This window comes from Brachionichthys hirsutus, chromosome 2, assembly GCF_040956055.1.
Source record: "Brachionichthys hirsutus isolate HB-005 chromosome 2, CSIRO-AGI_Bhir_v1, whole genome shotgun sequence".
In the NCBI taxonomy this organism is placed as follows: domain Eukaryota; kingdom Metazoa; phylum Chordata; class Actinopteri; order Lophiiformes; family Brachionichthyidae; genus Brachionichthys; species Brachionichthys hirsutus.
In genome coordinates, this window is record NC_090898.1 from 12,240,891 (window position 1) to 12,268,788 (window position 27,898).

General features: G+C 44.1%; 1 protein-coding gene across 1 annotated transcript; it reads right to left on the reverse strand.

Moving 5' to 3' along the window:
• Positions 1-603: 603 nt before the first annotated feature.
• LOC137909008 (serine/threonine-protein kinase WNK2) lies at positions 604-27,898 on the reverse strand. The gene is made up of 27 exons (XM_068753413.1): positions 27,272-27,898; positions 21,107-21,279; positions 20,773-20,993; positions 20,530-20,687; positions 17,627-17,715; positions 17,003-17,222; positions 15,536-15,815; positions 15,333-15,448; positions 14,170-15,054; positions 13,438-13,595; positions 12,621-13,350; positions 11,103-11,146; positions 10,397-10,556; positions 10,173-10,289; positions 9,698-9,868; positions 9,496-9,538; positions 9,247-9,345; positions 8,095-8,897; positions 7,935-7,992; positions 7,761-7,834; positions 6,954-7,600; positions 5,573-5,799; positions 5,259-5,477; positions 4,225-4,323; positions 1,763-1,807; positions 1,087-1,385; positions 604-954 (listed from the first exon to the last, which is right to left on the reverse strand). Exons 1-27 carry the CDS (start codon positions 27,896-27,898, stop codon positions 604-606), a joined length of 7,113 nt encoding a protein of 2,370 aa, XP_068609514.1.

Consider the following 27,898-nt stretch of genomic DNA (forward strand, 5'->3'; position numbering starts at 1 on the left):
ATCACCACTATGGCATTCCATCTGTCACAGGGGTGAAAGGTAAACAAGGGTTAAAACACAACTTTATTCATTAAACAGGAGCCATTATTAGTGCAGTACTACAAGGGCATTCATATGTAAACCAAAGACGAAAGTGTCTAATGCAAGAAAGTAAAGACTGCACTCGAGCCACCATCAAATAAAAACTTATTTTTGCAGACATGCCGTTTCACAGAAGGGAAAATCTATTCATGTTTCAAGGCACTACATTCCTTTAAATAGCTTCTTCATAAATACTGTCCCACCAGTGTCTCCCAAACATCTGGTATTACAATGTAGTGTTTAATGCGTAACACGGAAAGGCAAAATCAGTGAAAACTGCAGTAATAAAGAACACAGTAGAACGCAATCGCAGACTAAATGTCCTGTATGGCTGAGATTAATCACGACCAGCCAAAGGACATACATACTTAAATTTTACTCTAACATATGGCACATGTGCACACACACACACACACACACACAGACACAGATAAGGGTAATGTATAAGACTGTCAACACTTGCATCATGTTATTTACACCATCAGATACTCTACATATGTATCAGAACGTTTCAGTTAGCATTTAGGTCGTCCTTGTGGTTTTTGGACAATAGGGGTTCTCTGGCTCGTGCGTAACCAGAGGGTAGGCTTTGATCCTTGGGTTTGCCATCGTGGCGTAGGGAGTCATTGTTGCAGCGCCAAGCAGGCCTACAGGACCCAACGGCCCCACAGGGCTCGGCATGCCGGGCCATTGCTGAGGGTAAAGCGCACCAGGGATCATCCCACCATAGGAGCCTGCTGGGAAAAGGTGGCCAGGAGGGAGCATTGCTGAGGAGGCGGGAGCTAGTTTTGTGGGTAAACTGGGACTTAAAGCAGCAGCCAGGGGGCAGGAAAGAGGCAGCTGGAACTTGGTGGGACCAGCAGGAAATTTCATCTGAAACAAAAAGGAGTCATTGTGCAAAGTAGTGCAATGACAACCTCATTGGTGCATGTGGCGTTAACAAATAAAAGCACAACCCCGCCCACAAAAACCTTCCATCTCAGTGCACATCTCCATTTGGAATACCTCTCGTGTGGCTGCTCCCATGGGGGGCGCCCTGCCTTCCAGGTCCTGCTGGCGTCTCTGTTGCTTGATCTGGTTCAGGGAGGGACGCGACTGATTGGTTGTAGTGATGGTCTCCTTTGTCCAATCATCTACCAGTTTGTGAAGATCGTCGGTGAACGTGCCTCTCTTGTTATTGCTGTTATTGGTCTGGACCTGAGCAAGCCTTGGGATTGGCTGAGGAGACGGTGAGGGCGTGGCTGCAGTTAGTGGCTGCGCTTGACTGGTGGCTGTTCGCGCTGCGGTGGCATTGAGGGAAGACCCTGACAAAAAAAACACAAGTCTTACAAATCTGTCCATTAAAAAAAAAAAAAGAGTTAAAATCATTTGTAACCATAGTAACCAAAGGATAATAACATATTGTTTTCTTTATAGACAATCAAAATGTTTGATATGCAGGCAATGGTGAATTTCAGCTTTCAAGACATTGACAATGCCATGCAAAACAACAACAAACATAGATAAATGCAACAAGCCACAGAGTACCCATATTTATATTTTCAACAATGACTGACACATTCGACAAATGTCAGGGAACATAAATAAAAAGGAAATTAAGTGCAAACAAACAGTGAGAAGAATAAAACAGCAAGGACAGCGTTAGGAAAACAGAGAGTAAGAAAGTAAATGAGATAGTTACTACTACTGCGCTCTTTGCCTAGACAAAGTCGTTTCAGAGTGGACCCTATGAAGAAGGTAAAACAGCACAAGACAGAAACAGTTAGGCCAGGACACACTGCACACCACCAGTACGTGGACAAGCTGCTTCAAAAGCATATTCAGCTCTAAAACAACAACTGGGGAGAGAGGAAGAAGAAAAGGAGTACATGGAGTTTAAAATCAGTGAGTAACTACAAAGAGCCCAGCTGTTCTATATGAACATATGAAAAACTGAATAGAAAGTGTCAGAAAGAAAGAGCACAACTACCCCCCGTGTGTGTGTGATGTTGCATGTCAACTAGCCCCTTCAATGCCAGCAGCATCACTAGAATAAAGAGCATCATATTACATGCTGCCTTATAAACTGACATTGAAAAAGATATGTCGGACACAAATCTGGTAAAATCCAGACACCGTAATCACAATCAAATAATCTTTGAGTTGCATAGATTAATGGTGGATTAGGTAGAAGGGAAAAGCTATGTGAAGATAAGGGTTTGCCAAGAAAGGAAGACTGGAACCCGGATTTAAAAAGCCATCCCCCTTTTTAGTCGATTCGAGAATGCCTGTGAAACAAAACATGAAACTTAAAAACAAGAAAGTAAATTTGAAAGGAACTGCACACGGGTATGAGCCGGACGTAACACACAGCTCTCGTCAGAAGCATGCAGGTAAATCAGGGCAGGTAGAGGGGAAAAGAAAAAGAGTAATATTGATGATACAGCCCTTTGTATTGCAGAGCAAGTCTCCAGCAGTGCTCTGCCTGGCGCCTGCACCATGCACGTCCTCTCCGCCCAAACATGAGGAGCAGAGAGCTCTTCTCTACCACAGCTCAGGGCCCTGCCTATCAAGGAAGGGGCTGGGAGGGGGGAGGGGGGAGGGGGTGCTCCTCTGTGTTAAAATACCAAGGATCGGCCACTTTGGGGGTGAAAGTGCCTCGACTTGGGAGATGCCAAGCAGTCAAAACTAAGAGGGAATGGGTACAACACAACAAATAAATAGGGAATAAAGGCTTTGATATTCTCTCTCACGTGTAAAAGACACACACCCAAATGTTTCTTCTGTTTTAGAGTCGACCTCAAGCTCATGTTTGGGGAAAACTGGCCCTAATGTGCTTTTGGAGTCTAACATTAAAAGCCAGAAGCATAGCACGAAGCGTTTGAGCAAAAGAGGATATTAGACATATGAAGGAATAGCTATGAATGTAACAGTGGTTCTGTGAGTTCTTGTAGTTCTCAATGCCAGGTTGTTGGAACGTTGGCTACTGGAGGCCGTCGACACACGAGGCGTGCTCACCCTGGAAAGGTTTCCTTTTCGGTCTTCAAGCCATAAAACCAAACCGCCATAAAACCGCGTCATTTCAAATGCTGTGAGCCATTGTTACTCTCAAAACAAAATTGCTAACGGCAAAAGGGAATTAAGAAAATAGAAATAGCCGACTGACAGCAGTGTTGGAAACACTCCTGGGTGTTTCACGCGATATCTTGAGACACAGGATTAGCATTCATCAGAAACAATATTTTCAGCAATAGATTGAAATTGAAAATATACAACAAAATCACAAATATGTTAAAAATATAAAGTCAGAAAATGTATTCTACAGTTACCATCAGTGATCAGATTCACATAATGGTGATGATATTAACATTCTAAACTCATACTGCTGATTAATCTTTTTTGCTGAAATGTTATCAAACCATAAGTCACAGATTCATTCCCATCCCCTCAGGATTTTACTTTATATACTTATCAACATTTTACAATGGCTGATTAGCAAAGGCCAAATTTCCAACAACCGTTTTAGGGTTTCCAGGGTTTGAAATAAATCTCACAATGTTCATCAAGCCCCAAAAGGAGATGGAATTAATCCAGCTCAGCTCTTCCTAGACATGCCAAATGAGAACGGGATCCAACAGTGGCATCATCCAACCTTAAAAGCGATAAACCAAGAGTCTAACAACATACTTCTGCAGACATTACAGCAGAGACCAGTAATAACAGGACGTTCAGCCAAGCCATAAACCGAAACACAGGCTACAGAAATGCTGTGAGACGCGCTGCGAAAAATGCTTGAGGAGGAAAAGGAAACACTTTCTGGAGGCAGAAATATTTTACTGATGGAGTGTGCCTTTGTTATCTCGAGTCCATTTTAAATGTCAGTGTATGCATGTGAGCGATATCCTCCGGTGGTCAGGAGAAAAACGAAACAAAAAACAATATAGCGCACGACCGTTTAGATCGTTGAGAGGAGGCAGGTACGGGTAGGAAAATGGGTGATTTATGCAAAGTGAGGAGGCCTGTGAGAATTAGGAGAAATTGATGATTTTCCTTTTAAATAAATAAAAAAACCTCGATGAGAGAAAAGAGAGGCAAGTCGAAAGGCAGGTAAAATAAAGAGATGAAAAAATGAGTGAGGGGAAATTTGAAAGAACAAATACAAACAGATGGACAGAGACACAGGTCCACTGAGGAATCTAGTGCGTGGTTTGCTACTAGATTTATAGGTGACTCTCTCTGACGACTGGTGGTAAAACGTCCAGCCTGTAAAAAGAAAATATAAAAAGGAAAGAAGAGCAGAAACAAGAGAGACACTTTGTAAAAGTGCACAAAGACTGGGATGTGAAACCCCCACCATCAAAAGCACCAGCAAAGGACAGCAAGGAGGAGTGCATGACATGCAGGACATATTATCGTCATAGTAACTGATTCACGGAATGTTTCAGCCATTAATTACAACAGATAGAGAGCTTTACGAAAGTAAATAAAATAGTTATTTTGGTCATATTCTTTGTAGCAATCCTGATATTTGAATATAAATAAATTTTCCACAATTAGATCAGTCAGATTATAGCACGCATTACAGTAAACGTAATTAATATATAACTGTAATGTTGAATTAAATCTTCATGCAGTGCATGAACTGTGAACAATTTATTAAAAAAAATACATTGAAATCACAATTCTTGTTTTTCTTTTACTATTACGGTAAGCTAATAATGACACCAATGTGATTCCAGATTTAAAGAGTACGATTTTATGGGCATGTAGTTTCTATGAGGTTAAAACTTTCACGAAATGAGACGTGATGGGGAAACTAATGTTTTATATACCCGGTATATAAAATCATTTTATATGTTGTGCTTTATTGTAACCCTTGGAATGTCATTCTTAGGTTATGTTTCACAAGCAGACTAAGTTTTTTGCCTACGCAGCAAAGGAAGAAAAAAATAAGCAAATTATTAAAATATACTGATGTGATTTTTTTAAACCCATTTTATATATATATCTATTTTTAACATTACTTTATTTGCGCTTACATACACTGTGAAGGTAACAGTTCAGTGCGGTCGATTCCTCAGTAAGATGCAAATTTCCTGGACAACAATGACAATACTTTGCATTTACCTTCTCTCTAGAAGCTGTTGTAGACCTCAGGCCACATCCACACAAATACATTTCAAACAAATTATGTGTACCTTGACCAGGGCCAGCTTGGTTGGCCATTCCATCGCCATGCGGCCCAGTGCAGATGTTGTCTGAGGAGAAAGAGCCCTTCAAGGAGCACGGCTGCTGTGTGTGGACCTGCTCCCGGATGGTACCGGACTGATTGCCGGAGCTGCCGCTGGAGTGGGCAGAGGCATCTGACAGAACTGAACTTTTGGCTGGGGAGCCTGATGGACTGACAGAACTTTCGCCTGTGCAGGGGCAAAAGTACGATAGCGAATTATGCATAAAGGTGAACCCAAATCCTCGCATTAACCACTGAGCCACACCATCCTAAAGCACACACCCTTTCTGTCTGTGGAGGTGTTGAGATTATTTTTGAGCTGCTGCACCATTGGATTGAGTAATTTTCCAGCCTTCAGTTTGTGTTTGCTGGCCCTGCGTCTGCGGCCACTCGGGGGTGCAGCATGAAGAAGGCCAACGCTGGGCGGCAGCGTTTTTCCCAGTTCTTTGTATAGATGCTCAATCTCATTCCTTTGAAATGCCTGCAGTTCCGAGATCTCCTTCATGTGTCTAGTGGAAAAGACACAGGGAGACAACAGACAAAGGTTTCTGTAGAACACTGAATGCTACGCTTCTGGAACTCGCTGCTTTCCCTGGAGAGAGAGAGGAAAAGTAAAGAGGGGAAGACATGAAGCAATGCCCAAAATAGAATACAGGCTGCTGCAGTAAGAACGTAGCAGGTAAAGCCATCATGACATTCCATCTGCTCTTCAAGCATCCTTCATTCATTAGTTCCCATGTCGTCTACTTGGGTCTCTCTCATTTAGATATCTGTATCAGGGAATATTCTTTCCTGAAAGAAAGTGTGTTGGATTACAAGCCATTCAAAACCCTCTGCGTGGATTTTATTAAACTGCACGGACTCATCTGAAACATCTAAATTTAGCGGCGTCAAATCTTTTCTACGGGATTCTACATTCTGCTTTCGCTGAGCTCTGTGCACACTCAAGGAAAAGTACCAACCTGTGCATTTAATTTACTTGTATTTAGATCGTGATAATGCCAAACGAGTCAAAGTAAAGAGGTAATATTTTGAATTTGGATGCACAATGTTATTAAAGCCAGATGATCCTCCCAGCATTTCCGCTGTTGGTGAAATCGATGCATTAATGGCTGATGGTCGGGTCTGATTGTTTATAATTGGCCATTTCAGCTGCATAATTTTGTTTTTATTATATTACTTTTGCATTTCCGTTACTAGCACAGAAACAGACTGCTTCCAGTCTCCAATCATCGTTCAGAAAATTCAAGTGCAACAGACCCAATGTTTACAAACCAAAATTTTGCTCTGTTCCAGAGTTTGTAAGAGGTTAACGCGTCAAAGCTCATGTTACTGCAACCTAGCTTATTTTTAAATGAGTTACCTCAGCAGGCATGTTTCTTTAAGTGATATTATTTAGTAACTCTGCAATGGGATATTTTATGATCAATAATATTGACCATGTTAGCATGCGGCATCTTCAAGAATGAATTGCCAAAGATGCATTTACAGCAGCTAGAATGAAATGGAAACCCTCGACAGAGCAGGAAATATCAAAAATCACATCAAAGTAATATTCAAAACATGGATTCAACAGTTAATCATGTTTAGCGAACATACTGCCGATAAGCGGCGCAACATGTTTGTGCATCTCTGGGTGAGTTGCATGTGCACGTGACCTTACTTTTCTCTCAGTTTCTGTAGTTCTTTCTTCATATCAGCGTCTTCAAATTCAGAATCGTTGTCGCTGCTGATGTAAGATGAATGGGCATATCCCGCCGAAGGCAAGTGCGTGTGACCGTTCATTGCCACGGGCTGTCTGCTTGGTGAATCAGCGCTCTGCTCACTTTTGCTCCGGCCGGAGCGCCGCAGGAAGGCCACTGCCCTCTTCATTAGGTCGCTTCCACTGCGCTCCGACAGGGCGTGAGCCGGGGGAAGGGTGAAGCTGCTGCGATCCTCATCTGCCGAAGCAGCGTAGCCGTGAGACGAGTGGTGAGAGTGGCGATTGGTCGGAGTGTCGATGGTCTGGGCCCGGGGAATATGGCTTGGGGTGTACTCAGGACTGGAAGTGGGGGTGGCCTGGTAAAGGTTTGGTGGGGCAGAGGAACGGTTACTGGACTGTGGCTTGGACGTTTCTGTATTCTCATTAGCATCTGCTGCCATCACTGACGAGGTTCCTGCAGGGACGCAGCTTTTTTGATTCCTGACTGGGCCCTGCATCTGTGTGTGAGGCTCTCCAGAGCTACTAGATGGGGCTGGAGAACTACAAGTCCCACGGGTCGTCTTGCTTTTCTCTGAATGACCAACAACATCCAGCGGAGTTGGTTTAATCTGGAGGGGAAGAGATAACAAATTGGAGTCTTTAAACAGACTCAACCGATACAAACTACACCCAACAGTCGCCCAAGTTATGCACTGCATCAATGTATTTAATTTGGACTTTTATGTCAAACAGATTTGCTTAATGGCCGTTTTGAAAATAGATCCTTACTTGAAAACGGTTTTTGGAGCCATATGAACTGGAGCTGGTGGCCACTTCATGTTCGTCCGGAACTCTGTTTGTGACTTCAGAACCGGGAGACACTGTGTGATTTTATACAAATGCTTCTCAAACTACCATGCACTAATTATGCAACATCATCAATACAAAAATATTGTGACCTACTTGGCACTGCAGAGTCACTTAATGCCGTCACACTATCTGTGCGCTCAGGAATCTGCGGCTAGCAGAGAAAGAGAGAAGGGTGTGTAAGTTGGATGAATGGATAAGACCATTTTTCAGCGCACAGACACACACACACACACACACACACAGTGAATTTTACCAGTGGCTCTCCTTTCTTCTTTACAAGGGCTCCTCCCTCAGTGCCCTGGCCATCTGAGACCGGAGGCGAGCCGACTCCCTCTGAATTTAAAGCTTGGGGGTCAGGCGCGGTGCCGACGGACTGGGAGGAAGCATGCTCCTGGTATAACAGGTTCCTCAGCTTCTCATCCAAAGTTTTGATGGTACGGTCCACAAACTCCACCCTGCGTGGTCCCTCGCTGTCCGACTCCCCCGGCCCCCCGCTCGCTGGCTGTTGGTGGGTGGTTGATTGGGAACACTGGGAGGTATGGTGTGCCGGGCTCTGGGGCTGAGAAGTGACTGCTCCAGGCTGCATGGTTGTGGCATAAGGTTGCTGCAGGACCACAGATCGATGTGGGGTCAGCTGAGAGGGTATCTCTCCAGTAGGACTGGGCCTCTGGACAGGGAGGTTAGTTTGAGTCGAGGATGAATCACCAGCCTCTCCTTTATCAATAGTACTCACATCCAGAGTAACTGGTGGCACAATAGCACAGCATGGCATGTCTGCTACCATGGAGATAGTGGAGATGCACGATTCCTCCACAGGAATGGCGTTTCGATGGATGGCATCAGCAGCGTCGTGAGCGTGTTCAGCTACGGAGGGTTGCGGCTGCTGAACGCGAGCTTTGTCAATGTCCTGGCCTGGAAGTTGCGCTGTGGTCTGAACTGCAGGCGGCAGCGGGGAAGACGACAACAGACTTTGGGAAGACAGAGACGGAATTGGTGCAGCCATTGCAATTGTGTTGCTGTTGTTCCCGACCGATGATGCGGCAGACTTTTCGGATTCTGGAGAAACATAAAGGTTAATTAGGAGGAGAATATTAGTAATTAGTTAAGCCAAAGACATGCGAAACATGAGTGTTATATCACTGCCTGTCTTGCCCCATCAGGCTCCGTCAGATGGAGTATAAACCTGGCTGCTCATTTCGGCTAAGAACGACTGCAGAAGCGCTCTTATATAACCGACCCCAACTCTAATGCACGTGCGGTGTCTTCACTATCAACGGCAGCAAGTAAGACGAAGGATGCAGTTTATTCTACGGACAACAAAATCCAACATGCAAAGAAATCAATTTGTCATATTAAAATGATTTACTTAGTACCGGTACTCTGTATTTCTGAGTGTGCAGCGTACCCTGAGCAATAGAGGCCTGAGAAGTTGGCTCCTCTTCGTCCAATAGAGGTGTTTCAGCCACGGGGCAGATGATAAACCAGCGCTTGCCAGTGTGGAGGACTGTAATAGAAGAGAAGAGGAGCTACATTTGTACAGACTGTCCATTTTAAAGCAAAAGTAATTTATTAAGTCAGACACAGCAGTCGCGTTCAGCTAGAACTGAAATGTGATGGGACTTTGTTCGGCATTTGAAAACGTTCAAAGTCTTACCATTTTGTTGGTACACCAGCTGTGGGCTGCGAGGTATGGAAGCCTTCCATCCAATGAGAAAAGGGAGTATTATTTACAATATCTGATGCATGTGTATCAACTTAGACATTTTATAAAGGCTGAACCTAAATTAATTTAGAGTCAAAAACACACCAGCGAGAACAGTCATCCTCAGAGAACCTCTGGGATGATGCAGACTCACCTCGGTTCCCAGCGTGCCAGCGCCTTCACTCTGTTTGGGACTTCCTCCCTGATCAGAGCTCCTCTCACTCTCCGTCTCCTCACTCAACATGTCCTCTGCCTTGTCCACAATGTCTTTTAGATGCTCAATGAACATTTCTTTTTCTAGTAGCAGAATGAAATCATTCTCCACCTGATTTGGGGGGGGGGGGGGGGGGGGGTCAATAACATTTTCAGCATAACAGCTAAATGCTTGAAATGAAACTAAGGAAAAACAGAATATTACAAATTAAAACATTTTTTTTATACACAACAAAAATATCTTATGAACATCCATCCATCCATAGCACAACAGCAATTCGTTACAACAGCAACAGAGAGGCGAGGAGCCAGAAAGAGACTAAAGTACAGCGACACACGGAGTTTGGCACCATTAGATGAGGTACAGCGGGGCCACAAAACCTATATCAGTTCAGGAGGCACAAACTTCTACACACCATGTATGTAGCAATCTCCTCTGGTGCGTCTCCATCCAGATCAAACTTGAAAGTGACCATTTTATGGTTATGAGTTTCTAACTGACACTCCACCATCTTATCGCCAGTGTTACACACCTGCAACAAGGGTGAACACAAACACATATACAAATAGATGAATGCATTATATTTAAAGATGGCCTTCAAGAATGGTGCACCCTGTTGAAATATATCATTTTACTCACGTTGAGCATGTTGAGCTTCGGCCTACTCATCTTCTCTTGCCGGGAACGAGTTCGTGAGGACCTGCGGTGATGTTTGCGGACTTTCCCTTCGCCTCTGCCTCCATGCGTCCCTTCGTAATCGTCACTCATCTCCTTCCCCGACGTGGCGTCAGAGTTGACACTGGATCCGGTGAGGAAAGGCAAGAACTGGAGCAATCGCCTCTGTATTTATTGATTACTCATTGAAATAGTCGTTAACTTGCCATTATTATTTTTGAGTGAATAACTAAACATTATGTTGGTATCAAGCTACATCTGAGTACTGTGAATGAGATCCTTTTATTTCAGGAGGAACAGCTAGCAAGTTGGTGAGTCATTTCATATTTGCGGAATGGTGGAGCGGTCTCCACATTCCCTTCAAGTACCGGTAAATAAATAATGTCTCTGCCTCCGGGAGCTAAAAATGAACCAAGACTCATTACCGACTGCTTGGTGTTTTAAGAGAAAGCACTGCAGCACCCTGAGAGCAAGGATCCTTTCAACTAGCTCAATAGATTTTATCCATCTTCATTTTGTATTAGGATTAATTTGGTGAATTACAATAGATTTAATGGCACCATGTCAACATTTACCTAACTGTCCATTTGACTGTCATTTGTCTTTTAAGAAATGCCTATTTGTTCACATCTAGATTCAAAAGATGGCAGAATACAAACTGAGCCCATACCTGTCATGGCTCTGTCCTCCAACCTGTTTCTCTGCAGTTTGGTCCTGCAGATGGAACAAAGAAAAAAAACAGATTAACTGATAGTCAATGGTACGCAGTTCCTTTTAGATTACATTCCAGACAGTGCACTGATGCTAACTGTGAGTGCATTATTATATCTGCAAAGTAATAAATAAGTAAGACAATAAAATAACATCAATTGTGTCCATACGTCTGTGGTGGTCTCTGTCTGGTCCTGGCTTATAGCTCCCGTGGCAGCACTCAGTGGTTTCTGTGGAGCCAGGCAGGAATGAGCAGACGACCCTGATGATGTTCTTGAGTCAGGGGGAACCTGACTCTGAGTCTTGGATTGGGTCTGCGGAGGCAGCTGGCATGAGATGCCGTCCAGCTGGGCAACAGCAGTGACTGCCCCTGGATCTGACTCTAAAGAGCAGACTGCATGTTGAGTGAGCTGAGCAGAGGCGGCAAGTTCATGATGGTCGACCTGGGCCTTCTGGGAAATCTGTAAAAAAAACACAAATTATATACATCATTAACATTATAATATATGTCATCACCGTGGTATTTTAGAAGACCCAATCTTTTGTGGGTGTGATAATAATTCAGGCCAGAATTTCACTTAAAAAAGGTTGTAGCAACACATGAACAATTGAAACAGCAATGGGATGTTTGCACTGAAATTATTTAATAGAACTTTAAAGTGTTTTTTTTTAAAAAAATCCTGGTAAATATATCCCCTCCATTGCAACCATCATATTTACCTGACTTAGAGGCGGAGTGCTTCCATTTATGGGAGGGTGTGTGTTCTGGAACAGGTCAGTGTTTGTGTGTAAGGGCTGGGGAATTACAGTAGATATGAATGAAGGTTGCAAATGAGAAGCTTCAGATTTAAAACGCTGCTGCAGAGCAACAGTATGTTGGTGCTTTGGGGACGGTGGTCCCACCTGGACCAGTGCAGGTGAGGGAGATGGTAACAGAGACGCTGGAATAGGTGACACCAACACATTTTCAATGTGCAAAGGAGAAAGGGGGGAGACAGTGGGAGTCAGGGGAAGAGCTTTTCCAGGAGAAAGGAATATCTGATTAAGAGAAGGGGACGATGAAGGGTGAGGGGCAGTGCAGGAGTGAGGGTAAGAGGATTCACACTCAATTACGGATGTCATCACTTTGACTGTGGGATACTGTGAAGGAAACTGGAAAAAAGGAAGAAATAAATAAAGGGAAAATCAAATATTCTAGAAAAAAAAAGGGCTTTCGAGTCTTTAATATTACTGGTCAAGAAATAATTGCACAGATTCTACATTCATCCCGCAATTTTGGAATCTATGATTCCTGAGGGGGGCGGATGCAGTTAACTCTGATCTGGGAGGTAGCCACAAACTGTTAATTAAAATTATCTGCTGGCAATCATCCAGCTGTGTGAATTTCAATTTCATCACTACGATATTTTTAAAATCTGCTGCACAAAATCCAAAAGTCTTTCCCGCTCTGGTCCGATCATTGTCATGGTTCACTCACCTGTTGGGTTGCATGCGCTGCCTGCTTACGGGAAGAGGCTGGAAGGCGTGGAGGAGCCGAGACATGATTAGCCCCTCCGTAGGTCTGCTGAACTGTCGACTGCGCAGGGGGCAACTGGCTTGCAGGCTGTGATAAATCATGGCATTGTGGTTGAAATTCTGTCTGTGCAGTTTTCTGAGGAATCTGCTTCCCAGAAGACTGCACACTTTGGGGTTGGTGTGCAGGCTGTTGCATTATTTCTTGATGTATGCTATGTAGCGATTCCCGGCCATGCTGGAGCTGAGATGGAATATAAGCCTGGCCAGCATACCGTGTTCGATTTATGTTGGACTGTGTATTTTGTGACAACGGCTGTTGGTGATCTTGCTGATCTATCTGTTGGCTATAAATTGCTGGTGGGGAGGAGCTCTGGCCAGGCTGCTGACTTGGCATATTGACTGCGGCCTGGACTTGCCGCAGTCCAGTAGCAGCTTGGGCAGGATGACGCTGAGGAGTGGCTGCTACAGTTGTTGTCACAGATGCAAGAAGGTATCCTTGTGCTGGCTTGGTTGCTGCTGCTGCCGTTTGTTGCTGAACAGGAGCAGGACAACGCGACACAGAATAAGCCTGCTGTTGTTGAGTCGGGGCCACAAAGTTCTGAGGAGTGTGTTGGCCTTTTAAAGGCAAAGATGAAGAGCTTGGTGTCATTGCTTGCTGTGGTTGGTTGCTAACCAGCTGTGGCACGACAGATTGTGAAATACATCCGGTAACTTCAGCTTGCTGCACACTTGGAGGAGTGCAGCAAGTAGCACTGCCTGAGTGCTGAATTTTGATTGAAGTTAGAATAGCTGGACCTGCTATTGCAGTACTTTGTTGGCCAGCATATGGAGCAGCAGAGTAGCTGTGTCCAGGCTGATTGTACTGCAGTGGCACTGGTGTGTTGGAGGAGGCCAAGCCCTGGACAGACTGTTGATTCTGGTGACCTGCTGAACTGTCCTGAAGACACAAAGGAGATAAATTAAAATAAGGCACTTTAACGGCGAAAATCCTTGCAAAAGATAGCAATAAATGTTAATTACAGTATATCAAGTAGTAACACATTTAAGTAAAACAGAATAAAGAGGGATGAAGGCACCAAATTAATTAAGGGTACATTGATTTGCAGCTAGAGGAGAGCGTGGGAAATATGGACACAAAGAGGAATCGAGACGGACGAAGAACAACAGATCAGAAAGCCAGGCCACCTCCCTCAGAGACCATCTATCAAATGTGTCTAAGGAGCAGGACAGCTGTAGCATTGGGCCAGCTAAGCAGAGAAGGAATGCGTTAAAAATGTAGTTCAGCTTTGGATGAGATTAATAAATATTAATCAGCAGGTCTGTCATAGACCGCATCATTGTCTTCCAGCAGGAGCAAGCCCATGATTTTTTTGGAAGACGGCCAGTTCTGTAGGCAACCAGCCAAACTTAGCAGAAAGATCAGACCAGCTCCATGCAGCATGGGGTAAATCAGTTAAGCGGGTTCTGGGCACCTAATGGGACAGGAAACTCATTTTGCTGATGTGACCTACCACTCCCAAAGCCCTGGGAACTTGCTGTTCTCCGGAAGAGAATCTATCCTCGCATTCCTGGATGGGCTTTTGATCCCCAACCAAACTGCCGTCTCCGTCACTGCAGACTGGCCTGTGGGGAGGCGGGGGTCTCCGCACGGAGAGTTGGGCTGGTGTGGTGTGGCAGGGGGCTGATTTGCGGCCGATTATATTAAAAAGGGATCTCTGTAGCAGTGAGAAATCTGAAGAATCACTTGAACCTTTCAGCCGCCCATAACCAGGTGGACTCGGTGTTCCACCAGACACCGGGTGGTGCCTTAACTGGCATGGACAGAGGGGTGTTGGCAAGATAACAGAAGGATGACTGTGGCTCCCTTCTCGGGACATTGGACAAAGCAAAGAGAGGCAGGCCTGGCATAAATGCATTGCAAAATGATGGTTGCGATGAGATGTTAGACTCATAAGACCACTGAGGTCAGAGTGTCTTCGTCCTCTTGGCATGGGTGGAGTGAAGTTCTCACATGTGGCCTCTGTTGTTTGCCTGATGATGGCGTCACTGAGGTGGCGGTACTCAGAAAGTGGAGAGACAGGTGGAACCTGCAGCTGTGATAGAGTAGTGTGTGAAAGGGGGCCATCTGTAGCCTCTGTGTGAAGTTCAGAGGGGCCAAGTTCTGATTGATCCTCTGGTACCGTGGGGGTGGGACTGACAGATCTCTGAGACGCATGGAGGACACGCAAAGTCTGAGCAATGAGGTTTGCTCTCCGAGTGTCAATAACAGGGGCACTTCCTCTGCGGGCCGCACCTCCCAAACGACTCCCAAGTTCTGAGTTCAGCTTTACCCCCCATACTTGACCGTATTCACAGGAATGAGGCTGACCTCTCAGAGAAAGGCTACTGCTCCGGCACTGATGGGGGAGCAACCCAAACACAAAACAAATGTTACTCAAAAAGGAATCATCTTAACCAGAAAAAAAAAAAAAAAGAGAGAAAGAAAGAAAACAAATGCATATTGAGGACAAACAAACATGGAGGCAATGAAGCACAAACATATAAGAGTGATTTGCACGGGTCCAATATATGTGGCACCTGTGGTTTGTTTCAAGGCCACATGAGCCCTGGCTGCTGAAGAGCTTGATACATCTGAATGTACATTTTCTACATGGTTGTGTATGCTGATACAGACCTGCTGTGTTGCCATAGTAATAGGCTCCAGCAGGGACTGGTAGAGGACACTCTGCTGACTGCTGTGGGAGTCTGAGTACACAGTGGAGCCTATCCCACTGTCAAGTGTGCCATCCGCTGCAGACACACACAAACCAGGCGCTCATAAACACAAGTCAAAGATGAAGATGATGTTTCTGGGCGGATGTGATCGGATGGTCATACATGTCACTGAGGTGGCACTGGCTGGTAGGTTACAGTGCCTATTGTGCTGGTCTGCCTCTGGCTCTTCCGACTCCAGAAAAGGCTGGCCTACATGTGCAGGCGGCCCGGCAGAGATGCCCTGAGCTGGCACCATCTGGATCCTGTGCCCCCCTTCAATACGATCCATTGTAGCCGCAGTAGACACCGTCCTCTCCCTCCTCCATTTGATCAGTGCCACGCGGTCCCTGATCGACTTTCCCACAGTCTTAGCATCACTTTCCTGGAAGAAGCCAGACTCCACCTGACAAAGAAAAGAGAAAAGCATTACTTCCAGGGTAATTTTAGTAAAAGGCACATTTTTAAAAAAGGGGGGAGTATGGAAGTGAGGGTAAGAGAAAAAAAAAGAAAGGAATATGAAACTATTTTTAAGGGGAACTACTCTCTTTGTCAGTAGTTCATTGTTCAAAACAACGCTGGTTTGTTAAATCTAGAGAAGTCAAAATGAAGAGATCCAGTCCCACCAATGAAGACACACGATACTTTTCATGTCGGCTCTCTCGATTGAGTATTTGATGGCTGATTTGACACCGGATCTGATTTGACACTATTGTACTTAGTTCATTGTCTTGTTGTCTGCTCTCCTCTCCTAGGCGATTGTTACAGAGGTCTTAATTTTGTTTTCCAGCCTCTGCGCCTGGTCAAGGCTGAAATGGATCAAATCGAAGCGACAGACAAAAGACGCCACCAATTAAAATGGAGATAGGCCAAAAAATGTATAAAAATAAAACAGAAAAAGAGAGAAGGCAAGGAGAGCACTCACTGCCATTGGATCAGTTAGCAAGAGATCAAACAAAGACCTCTTAAGAAATATATACAAGCAATTTTAGGGACGGGGTAATTTTAAATAGAACAAAGAACAAGTACTTCTCATCGGTTTACTTGTTTTTATTTGTATGTCTTTCATAAACCCATTACTCAAAATGCAGTTTTGTGGCACTACAGGTTGTTGAGGATTAATATAAAGGCTTAAGTCCTGTATTGTAACTAAAGAGCCTCTACACAGGTAATTCTTCATTATACACCATCAGATAAGGTACCCCCCCTCCCCCCCACCCTGGCCCTGCACCACAATCCAGGCACAGGAAACGAGGAAAAGGCATGCGTGGAAAAATCCCATTCAGAAATCAGGAGCAATCCGAGTGCATTCTTTAAAGATGAGATACGAGTCCTGCCAGCAGCTCAAGAACGCCAAAACAAAAAGATGCAAAACATAAACTGCCTCGTTAGCATGGGTAACAACTAACATATATGAAATTGCACATGCATTTTTGAACAGGTCAAACATGTGAAACATCAAAATTCATTTAAGGCAGACTGCAAAATGAAATACAGATTAGTTATTAGTTCATAATTTCCAGGATCCGAAATCTATTTTTCCAAATACGTACATGTTAAATATTTGCATATTAAAAAAGAATACTTGCTCACCATCTCCTGTGCCACAACCTCAGGGACTTCTTTTTCCAGGTCAAACGTGAACTCGATGGCGCCACTCTCTTTGTACTTTCCTTTTAACTTCTTGTGGTCTTCAACCCAAAGTTTTAGGGCAATCGAGTCCTTTTTCCCATCATCTTCTTCAGCGAGCTCTACCCTCACACCCGTGTCCTCAGCAAAGAAAGCATGGTTCAACAGGTCCTTGATGCTGTACCTGGGAGAGGGAACAATGGTGTATATTTAGATCGTGGTAGCATCAATATGTTATGCTAAGGTACAACCATTGTATTGTGATGATAGTGAAAGGATGCCTTTATAGGTCTTACACAGTGATTGCGTCATACATGGACATGGCTTGCCTGTGCTGTTGACTCTCAGAACCTAAACATGCTTCAACAAACAAACAAACAAAGCCTCTGGTAGCTAATTTAAGATTCACTTTCCCTTCTGTACACGGACGCATTATGCAACACAAATGAAAGACAGCCTGTAGAGAAAGTGGAAGCTGCAGCGCTGCTGAGAGGCCGACTGTCAGTGCCACAGCAATGAAGCGGGGGCGGCAAGACGAGGCACCTTGAGGGCACTACTGGCTGGACGCCGACGAGGACAGTAACTCACCGCTCTTCTTTCTTTTGGCAGATACACTCTCCAATGATCTCCTTGATTTCAGGATCCACGACTTTGTTGTAGCTTGCCGGTTTCACTCCCTAAGGAAAAGAGAAATATAAACATTAAGCCCCGTCATGGAGACACCGTGCTGATGAAAAATAGTCACAAAAAAAAAAAAAGAGAGCGACCAGGTGGATGTTCATGTGATGTTCCATCCCAAATATTTACAGTCTAATACACACAAGCGTGCACACACCCTGAGGGCTTGTTGACCTTGACGGAGCGCAGCAGCTGTGGTTAGCTGGAATCTCTGTCAGTTGAAGGATGTTATTATTATTTATTTCTGGTTTATTTGAATATGGACAAAGACAAAACATAGACACATGTAGCACAAGTATCTGATGCCTGCATTATAGCGCTTATAGCTGAAGCTAATTTGCAGCACCTGTCCACAGATGGGCTTCCAACACAGATATCCATTTCCAAACATGGAAAGGAAGGAAAATTGTTTTAAAAAGTCATCTATGCATGTTTTTATCACAGAACTAAAACAATTAAGAATAAAACAAGACAGTAATAAAAAAGAAATGTTAGAGATAAAACTATGTACACATTTAAACATGGGTACAGTGCTGCTGCTTGCACATCCAAGATTTCGTTTCTTTTTTGAAGGAGACCAATTGTGTCATAGATTTTAGGTGGACAGGGAGCAGATTCCACAGACTAGCACCTTTCACAGAGAGAGCGGATTGTGCGAAAGATGTTTTTCGGGGGGGCACCTTACAGTCCCAACCTGAGGCTGCCCGGGTGGACCTGCCAGAGCTCTGCAGTCTGCTGACAAACCTGCTCAGTGGTTCTGGTGCAAAGCCATTCACACATTTAAAAAACTGTTTAAGAACACTTAAATTAATAAAATTTAAGAAGGATAAAAACACAAGTTTTTATCCTTCTTAAAGGCAAAAGCATCCATAGAAGCCTCGCAAAGCACCGCCCGGGTTTCCGATGTGGGCTTGTTCGCGAGATACAATTGCAAATAATTTCCTTGATTTCATTTTGACAAAACATTCTGTGGAGTTGTGGTGGAATACTACCGGTATGTCAAAAACCCTATTTCTGCAGGTTATTTATTTCAACTTTGGTCTCTGCTTCATTTTAATGTTTACTCAAACAATTATGTGTGTTAAAATCTCCTTAATTTCAAATACTACATACATGCATCCTCTGGATTAACACTGCTGCTAATTAGTCATCTACGTACTATGTGAGCTCAGAGGGTTAGTACGCTGCTACCAGAGTTCCCTCTTTGTTCAATCTGTGATTAACATCCTGCTGTTGTCACAGCAGGGTGCTAACATACAGTAACTATGAATAGAACCGCATCTAGAAGCAGCTCTTAAGCTGCTCTCTCATCAATAAATATAATTAGGAGCAGATGAAATGGTTACCGTGTCATGGCCAAGTCTCAAGAGTGAAAAATCAATACACTAAATCAAACCTGGAAGTCTATCAGAACTTGAAACAAGTAATTACAAAAGTAATTACAAAGCTATATAAAATATTTAAGTCGATGACTCAAAACAAGCCCATTTTGGCGAGGCAGAGATGGGAGGCGGAGGTGTCACAAAATATATCTGACAAATTATGGAAAGAGGCATGTATAGCGGCACACCAGACTACAAATTCAAATACATGGAGAGAATTCAAATGGAAAATACTCAGCAGATATTTTAGGACTCCAGACATTGTAGCTAAAATGACACCGAATATACCAAGTCTATGCTGGAGAAACTGCGGCACGGATGTGCCTAATCATACACACATATTCTGGTCATGTCCTAAAATACAACATTTTTGGGACGAGGTGTATACTGCCATAAACCGGATCCTTCAGTTTGAAATACCGAGGGATGTGACGGTGGCTGTTCTGGGTATTACTCCACCAGGGCTGCTAGGACGATCTGCAACCTACCTTTTATCCATACTTTTTACAGCAGCCCTGAAATGCATTACAATTTCATGGATGAAGACAGAGCCACCGTCGCTTAACATTTGGAAAGTAAAACTGAAAGAACTTTACGAAATGGAAAAAATAACTTACTCACTACGACTGCAATTACACATCTTCGTAAAACGATGGCGACCAGCAGAAGGCTTCTTAATGTAAAAACTAACCAAAAGGATAAGGGGTCATGTATACCTGGGTGTGCCGCCACTGTAATTAAGATTTCTTTTCTCATTATATAGGAAAATTTAACCTAAAAATCTTAATGTGGATATGCTGTCTTACTATGTTATATTATGTATCATGTGGACAAGAATACTGATATTAAATGCTCTGTTGCTGTTAAAAAATTGAAATAAAATCTAAGTGGAAGAACTTGAAACAATCCCTTTATCTATAAACAGCTTGCATTATGCTGTGCATTTATTGAAAGCGAGTGGCGTACAGCCTTTAGGCTTTATCTAAAATACAAAAGGGAATTTGGGCGCCTGCAGTGACTCCATATGGCTCATTAGATTATTCATCCAAGAAAGGCTGAGCATCCATCGATCTGAAAACAACAGAATTGTAACATCGTATTGTAACATCGTTTAATTTCTGCAACAACCAAGCCCCCGAACTGAACTGTTGATCTGAAATGACCGAGCCGACAGTTTGACTCACCCTTTCATTATTATAAAATGCATGCTACAAGCATTCTTTATTTTGTTGACCCTTTTAGAAAATTATAGTTATACTGTACAACTAGGAGAATGAGGGGAAGATAAGTGGCCTTTTTCTATCTGTACAATTAATTTGTTTAATAATTACATCAGTTAAACGCTGTTATTACATGATAAATATGAGTTTGTTTACCTTCACAATCATGCGGCACACTGAAAGCGTCTGTATGAACAGAACATCTACTCACACTCGTGACCTTTCGGTATATCTGTGCAGCATTCTGACACTCAGAGTAGGGGTATTCAGACGTGGCCATCTCTAGCATGCACATGCCAAAGGCGTAGACGTCGACAGCTTCATCATAGTGTTCCTCATACATCTCTGGAGCCATGAACTCAGGCGTTCCTGAAGAGAGGAGAGCACCAGATCAATATGCATTTAACCTCCATACTGTGCCCATGCAACCATAGATCAGACTACAGGCTTCTACCTATGACACTCTTAGCAAATGAAGCTGCCTTGAGTGTTGCCAGTCCCAAATCCCCAATCTTGACTGAGCCTGTTGGTCCAGTGATAAAGATGTTGTCACATTTGAGGTCCCGATGTATAATAGGAGGGGTCCTGGTATGGAGAAAGTGCAGGCCTTTCAGGATCTGCCTGCACCAGCTCCTTAGCACCTTGGGCTTCATGACTTTGAAACGCTTTAAATAGCTGTAGAAAGACGGGTAAACACTTTACTTGACAATCCTGGAGCGATGCCAAAGGCAAAAATGGTTCTTTGTTAGGAAAGTTGTCGATACAATGACTGAGTCATCAGTACTCACGTCTTCAATGTCCCCGAAGTCATGAGCTCCGTGACTAATACAATGCACTTCTTGCCTTTGAGGGGTAACTCCCAAAAGTCATAGAAACGGACAATGTTGGGATGCTGAAGACCTTTTAACATTTCTGCCTCTTCCTTAAAGCGCTGGCGCTCCACTTTTGACAGCTTACGATCCTGCAGCAAAGAAAATAGATGCAGCAGAAAGAAATCATTCATGAAACCCAAACAAACAATCTCTGCAGTATGTCATTCTCGCTTCACAGGAACCACCGGCTGGGCAAGGGGCATCACCTCAGAGGGACATTCTTGTGCTTTTTCCATTTCGTGCATCCAATATGGGTTAGAACATGGGAGGTAGAGCTTTAATTGGATCATATGTGCATCAAAGCAGTTTGTGTGTTGAGAGGAATCCAGATCAGGTATTTTAGCTTAAATATCTTTCTTGCATCTAAATCAAGAGATATAATGCCAAATTCAGGCTCACATTTGTTCCTGTTCATTTATTCTGAATGCAGGGGCTGTAGAGGAGACGGTAAAGGGCGGCAAACCACAGTCACTGGGAGGAAAACGAACCCACACATTAACATGGCCACACCCAGAATATGCTGCAGCTAAAGGCTATCAGTCATCGATCCCTTCCTTCTTTCTGCATCTCCTTCACTTGCTGGCACTCTCTTATCCATTACCTTGCACCCCTCCCCCCATATCTGCAACCCATCTCCCTCCTTGCACTCCATACATCAAACAACCCCCCCTCTGTGCACATGCACACACGGGAAGCATATTCTACCTACTATGTTCAGGCAGACCCCACAGCTTCCTCTTGGTAGTTCCAATAAAAGAAAATTCCAACTGTGATTTAGTGTGTGTGTGTTTTTTACGCTGTGACTTACGCAAAGTACAAACGCCTGCACTCAGCACCAGTAACGGACTAGACTAAAGGGACGACCCCGCCCACTGGAGACGGACGACACAGATGAGTTGAAGGAACGAACCTAGCAAGATCTGATTTGTTTAATTATTCAACCACAGAGAAGTCCCTGTGAGATGCAGCGGCTCAATAAATGCAAGCCCAGAATAATCAGGTGAATATCAGCAAGGCACATATGATATGATGCAATGTGTAGAAGAGTGGAAATATGATCTGATGTAAAGGATTTCTGTCTATGCGTGAATGTGGCATGTTAGGTTTCGTTTGCATGTGTGTGTGTGTGGGTGGGGAGGGGGGGGGGGGGGGGGATTTTCACTGCTCTCCAATGAATAATTCAGTTCTGCAGAGAACACTTTCTACTGTGCAAAGGAAGGCTGGGGTGGAACTGGGCTTGGTTATCCCCAAGAACTCTGCTTCACAAGAGCAGCACGGGGGTTGCCACACACCTCAGAGCACATTGGACCTCTGGCGCTGCAGCTATCCCACCATTTTCTCCTCAGATTACGGCTTTCTTTCACACCTTTATCTCAACTCTGTTCAGGAATCCCACAACCCCCCCACCAAAGTATTCCCCCGAGTACTAATCACTCGCCTCCACACACTTCATTCAACATCTACTTTCTCTCTCAGTTGACATTAGGGGATCGTGCATAATTCAGAAGCCACCTGTCAGCTCAGGGGGGGTGTCGTGCACAGCGTTGTGAAGTACACAAACAAATAACATGTGCACATCGAAACACTAGATTAATTCCACCCCCACAGGTGTGCGCACACACATATCACAACATGCAATATATTGGATGTTTGATACCCGACAGACTTGATTATGGGACATCAAATTCATACAGAGAAATCCTAAATACCGCACCAAAGCAGATGGAAAATATCCATCACTCCAATTAGCACAATTGCTAAACCATGGGGACTTCTGCAAGCATTTACAATGAGTTATAGTTACATTAAAACAGATGCCATGAATGGAAGAGCAAGACGTTGACAAAAAATAAAAGATAAAATCATTTCATCCTCAAACACCATCAGAAACACTAATGACGTGTGCAAACACACGGTGTAGTCAGATCGGTGTATTTAACAAAGAGGACGATTCAATCGAACAGAAGAGCCGCATGGATTGAGGAGGCCATAGGAGGATGAGATTGCACTATTGATTACCCACTAATATAATTGGATCATCCCAAGTAGTGAGACAGGCCACCTCTCTGCAGCATCAATCCAAGGCTCCGCTCACAAATCTCGCCCAGGTGGGAATTTCTTTGCACACATGTGAAATTTTAATGGCAGTGCGAACACTGAACAGTACAAACCGCAACGCAATGAAACATTTCTTTCACAATAATAATAATAATGTGATTATTGATCCCCGTCTTGTTAGTGGAGGGCTGCATGAAAAAAGATGCAAACCCTCATCTGCAACTTAAATCAACAGTGACAATGTTTGGGATGGTGGGACATGAACCCTGGTTGCCAGGTTGAGGAATAATTTGCTGAATTACTTGGCCACCCTGCCACCCTCTGCACCAGTCCTAAATAACAGATGAGTATTGCAGTGACTCCACTGCCATAACAGAAGCTGGTGCACCGTCAGCCGTGAGCCAACAGACTGTCTGCATCTGAATTGTGCCCCATCAGTCATTGCCTGCAGGATCATTTTCCCAACAGATATGCTGGTCACTCTCTCTATTTTAGTCTGAGCCCCACAGGAGGCAGTAAAGTGCACGGTTTGTGCAGCGCTTCGTTGCTGCATAGGTATTTAAGTGTATTAGTGTGTCCAGCTGTGACATGGTGTTAGCCAACCTGGATTAGGGCATGCTAAACTTCCAAAAACGCTTTGCTTGACAAAATAAACATTTAAATTCACACTTTTGACACTTCACACTATGGCTGTGACAACTGAAGAATAATAATGCCGATGCAGCAATATGATTTTCTAATTTGTAAGTCTTATAGATATATCTATATATATATATATCGATATAAAAGCAACACATGAATCAACACAAAATGATTTTATCTTCATGGGAATATATGAATTATTATTTAACCTAGCAAATGTATTCCATTAATACTGATGTAGAACAAAAGCAAATGTGTACGAAAAGGGTGTCTTTGGAGGCCGCTCACGCAATCCCACTATGATCAACGGCACGAGTATTACAGAAGTACTCTTATGTCGGATGAAGCTTGGTTATCCAGAACTAAAAATGCTCAGCCCATTAAACAATTAGTCAATCAAACATAAATTGTAACCATTTTGTTAAGTGAGAAATCGTTTATGCAGACTGCATCTCATTAGTTTTGGACAGTTGGGTCTATTTTAGACATGAAAATAAAAACCGAAGACAGTTCAGGTTATTGCGCAACAAGGCTGTCCTTGTTTTCTTGTGCCTCTCAATGCCAAATGGGCTGTAACCAATGACCTAATTTAGCCTCTGTGATTTTGTTCTTGTTAGCATGTTATGCTTGCTGTGTGTTAATCTGACAAGACAGCCATAAAGAGGCCAGAAAACGCAATGGCTCAAGAATTACAGTGAATTCCTGGGTTTGAAACCACCAACCTAGTGATTCAGTGATATTTTTGCTGCGTTTTTCTAGTTCAAGAATGGCCAAATCTCCAGCAAACACCCACAATCAGGCAGCTTCATGTCGCCATCATTGAATCATTGCCAGCTCTGCATTCACACACAGACAAAGATTTAATCTACAGAATAAGTTCAGAGCCAAATACCACAGAGAGGTTTGCACAAAGAAGGAAACTGTCTGCAAGTCAGTGCAAACTATTCAACAGAGATAAATTTCTCTGAACAGAGCTACCCTTAGCAAAAAAAAAAAAGGAAGTTTCCATGGTATGAAAAACAACATTCAGAGATGAAGGATAGAATTGAGCAAACAAAAACACCGATAAGTGTTTCCTCTCAACAATGAAAAACAACAGACGACAGGATTATACCAGGAGCACGACACAAAAACAGGCCTGTGGGGGGAGACGAGGAGGGTAGTGGATGTGGATGTCGAAGAGAGAGAGAGAGAAAGAAAGTGAGAAGAAAGAGACAAACAAGAAAGACCAAGACAGACAAAATACAGCGAGGAAGCCCAAGGAAAAATGACTGAAAGTGAAGAGAGTGAGAGGAGAGAGAAAGAGAAAAGAATAAACACGGCCAGATTAAAAGTTCTCGGCCATGAACGCCATGTGACCACTGAAAGAAGCAAAAACAGTGGAAAATCACAGCCGCCTCCTCCATCCTCTCATTTCCATCTTTTTTTTCAAGGCACAGATGGAATCAATGACAAAAAAAAACACACTAAAGCGTAAGCTCACAAAAGACAGTCACAACATCTTAATTATGTTAGCATGGGACACAATCTGTACGTGCAGTATTATTGAATTTCAGCCTGAACATTAGCACATATGGGTAATTTAAACTCACCAATTCATGTACTATACATGTTTTGGGGCTGTGGGAGGTGGAGGGAGGACCCCATGGAGAAACAGGGAAACCATGCAGGGCGGTTTGAACCCACAATCCCCTTGCTGTGATGCAACAGTGCTATAAACAGTCAATAAATTCTAAATCTAATCAATTTTATTCATTTAACAAGGGAAAATTATATTTTATCTCTTGGTATTAAAAATATTTAATATACTCTCGAATTTAAAGTATCAGGGTGACAAAGGCATCTTTGGGAGGATGGTCAATGATGACTGTGAGTAAGCCCTAAAAATATTTCCCTTTTAACTTTTGCGTTTACAGACATCCCTTCTGACAATCAAAAGTCACTCTGACAATTAAATATTTAGCAGTTTATCGTAAGAAACTGATTCAACTCACTGATTTATTTAAAATGAGATCAGAAGCAAATTCCGCACAAACCGAGACTCAGTTCGTGGCGCTGACAGATCGCATCTTCAAGACTTTATGCAACACCGGTCGTTCACTGCGACATTATACAGCAAGAGAGGGCCCCTGAATTAAGAACACGATGGCTGCAAAGAACCCCCTCTATTGCGATTAATATCCATTATTGACCGTCCACTAGGGGGAGTTTCATGTGTCACGAGGGAAGAATAAAGCAGAGTAAATTGCATCCACTCCTGCACACGATAGCCCACCGAGTCTAATTGTAGCTCGCAGTTGTCAGGATGAGAGCGATGTGGGATTGCTCGGCCGCTGCTCTCTGTCTGCATGACATCATCAACCGAGTGAAGTCACCGTGCGATTCAGCACTCCTCGATCTTTACCCGTAGCTAATGGCAGATTACCTTCCAGTGATGTCAGCACCTTGCAAAGCCATTAAAAAAAAAAAAGACAAGAATCAAAGAGTTTTCAATCTGGAGTCTCTCACATGAATGACGCAGCGTGTTTTCGGCACCCGAGGCATTTGTATTCATTGAGGCCCGGGACGGCCACACGGTACCCCAGCAGGGTACAGCTCACTTCAGCTGCTTCCTGTCTGTGTACCTCCTGTTGCACAGAGGGGGGGGGGGGGGGGGGGACGCTGTGGGAGGAGAACGCACACAAGCAATGTCCAATCTAATGAGTGCTCAGAGTCCCTGCGTCGTTAGCGGAGCAAATGATCGAAAGCAAACTGTTGAAAATGACTCAGTAATCATTTCAATCTGAAGAATGCTTGCGATACATTGTCTTTCTTTGGGGGGGGGCAGCAGCACATATACAGTACACCATAAGCCTCCTGGGAGAGCGCGAGGGAGACGGAGATTATCCCCGCTGTAGTCTGCGAAGGACGGAAATAATTATTTAATACCGTCGCACAATCTAAGCCGGAGATTTCCCCGCGTCTACGCAATGCCAGACGAGACAGACTCTCCTTGCACCTTTGCAAAAGTGCTGATCACCACATGACAGGGAGGGGGCGTGTCTCTCCGTGTCAGCATCTATTGGTTGCCAATCACTCTTACACCATAAAACATTTGCAATTTCGCGGTAACCCATTTGCAACTAAGCGGACCCTCTCACGAGACCACGTCTGATCGACGGCTGCCTGCAGACATGCCCGTTTAAATACTGACATGTGGAGAAGTTCACCGACACAGGAAGGAACCCCGGCGGAGGATTTCCGTCGAGATTCAGGCACTCATCCATTAATAGATCAACTTTCACCGTCAGCAAATAAACAAAACGCAACACAAAAAAAACTTGAAAATGAAAGCGTTGCCATCAGGCAGTGTCAGAAATCGCTGAGAATCAGTGTTTTTACCTGCAGCTCACACCAGGCGACTTCCACCCAAGTCTCCGTATCGAGGCCCTTGTAGACGGTCTTGAAGGAGCCTCTCCCCAGCTCGATGTCAAACTTGAGGAATCTTCCTCCCGGGGACGTCGAGACGGCTTTCATCTCCGCCTCTTCCTCGTTCTCCTCACTCGCTGCCTTGACGGCAGCTTTACCGGCATCACTGGGCGCTCGATTTAAGGCGACTCCGCCGCCTTTTCCCCTCTCCTCATCGGCACTGGCGCTTTCCGTCGCGTCGTCTTTGCGGCAAACTTGACTTTCGGTGCTGGAGCCTTCCTGAATCCTGCCACCCGTCCCGTCCGCTATCGTTCGGAGACTTACGTTCGGGATCTTACCCCCGTCATCACACTCGGGCGTTTGATCCTCAGCGTCCGAGAACCACAGGCTTCTCCTGATGAATCTCTGGTGTCCATTCCGTCGGTAACCAGAGGACAAACTGGGGTAACTCCCACCTCTCACGACAGAGTCCCGAAGGTCGGCGTCTTCGTCGCCCATGGCCTCGTACGAACTTGTGTCCAGGGCATCCTGCGAGCCGGCTACGGGTGGGTAGTTCCGTTTCTGGTGGTCCTCGGAGTCCAACTTCAACTCCGGCTCCAT

What these genes read in the sequence shown, in the direction of transcription:
- LOC137909008 (XM_068753413.1), bottom strand. Translation starts at nt 27,898, where the DNA reads ATGGAGCCGGAGTTGAAGTTGGACTCCGAGGACCACCAGAAACGGAAC. An exon ending in TCGCCTGGTGTGAGCTGCAG is followed by an intron (nt 21,280 to 27,271) that starts GTAAAAACACTG and finishes TCTTTGCTGCAG; the next exon opens with GATCGTAAGCTGTCAAAAGT. An exon ending in AGGCAAAGAGCGCAGTAGTA is followed by an intron (nt 1,386 to 1,762) that starts GTAACTATCTCA and finishes TTTTTTTGTCAG; the next exon opens with GGTCTTCCCTCAATGCCACC.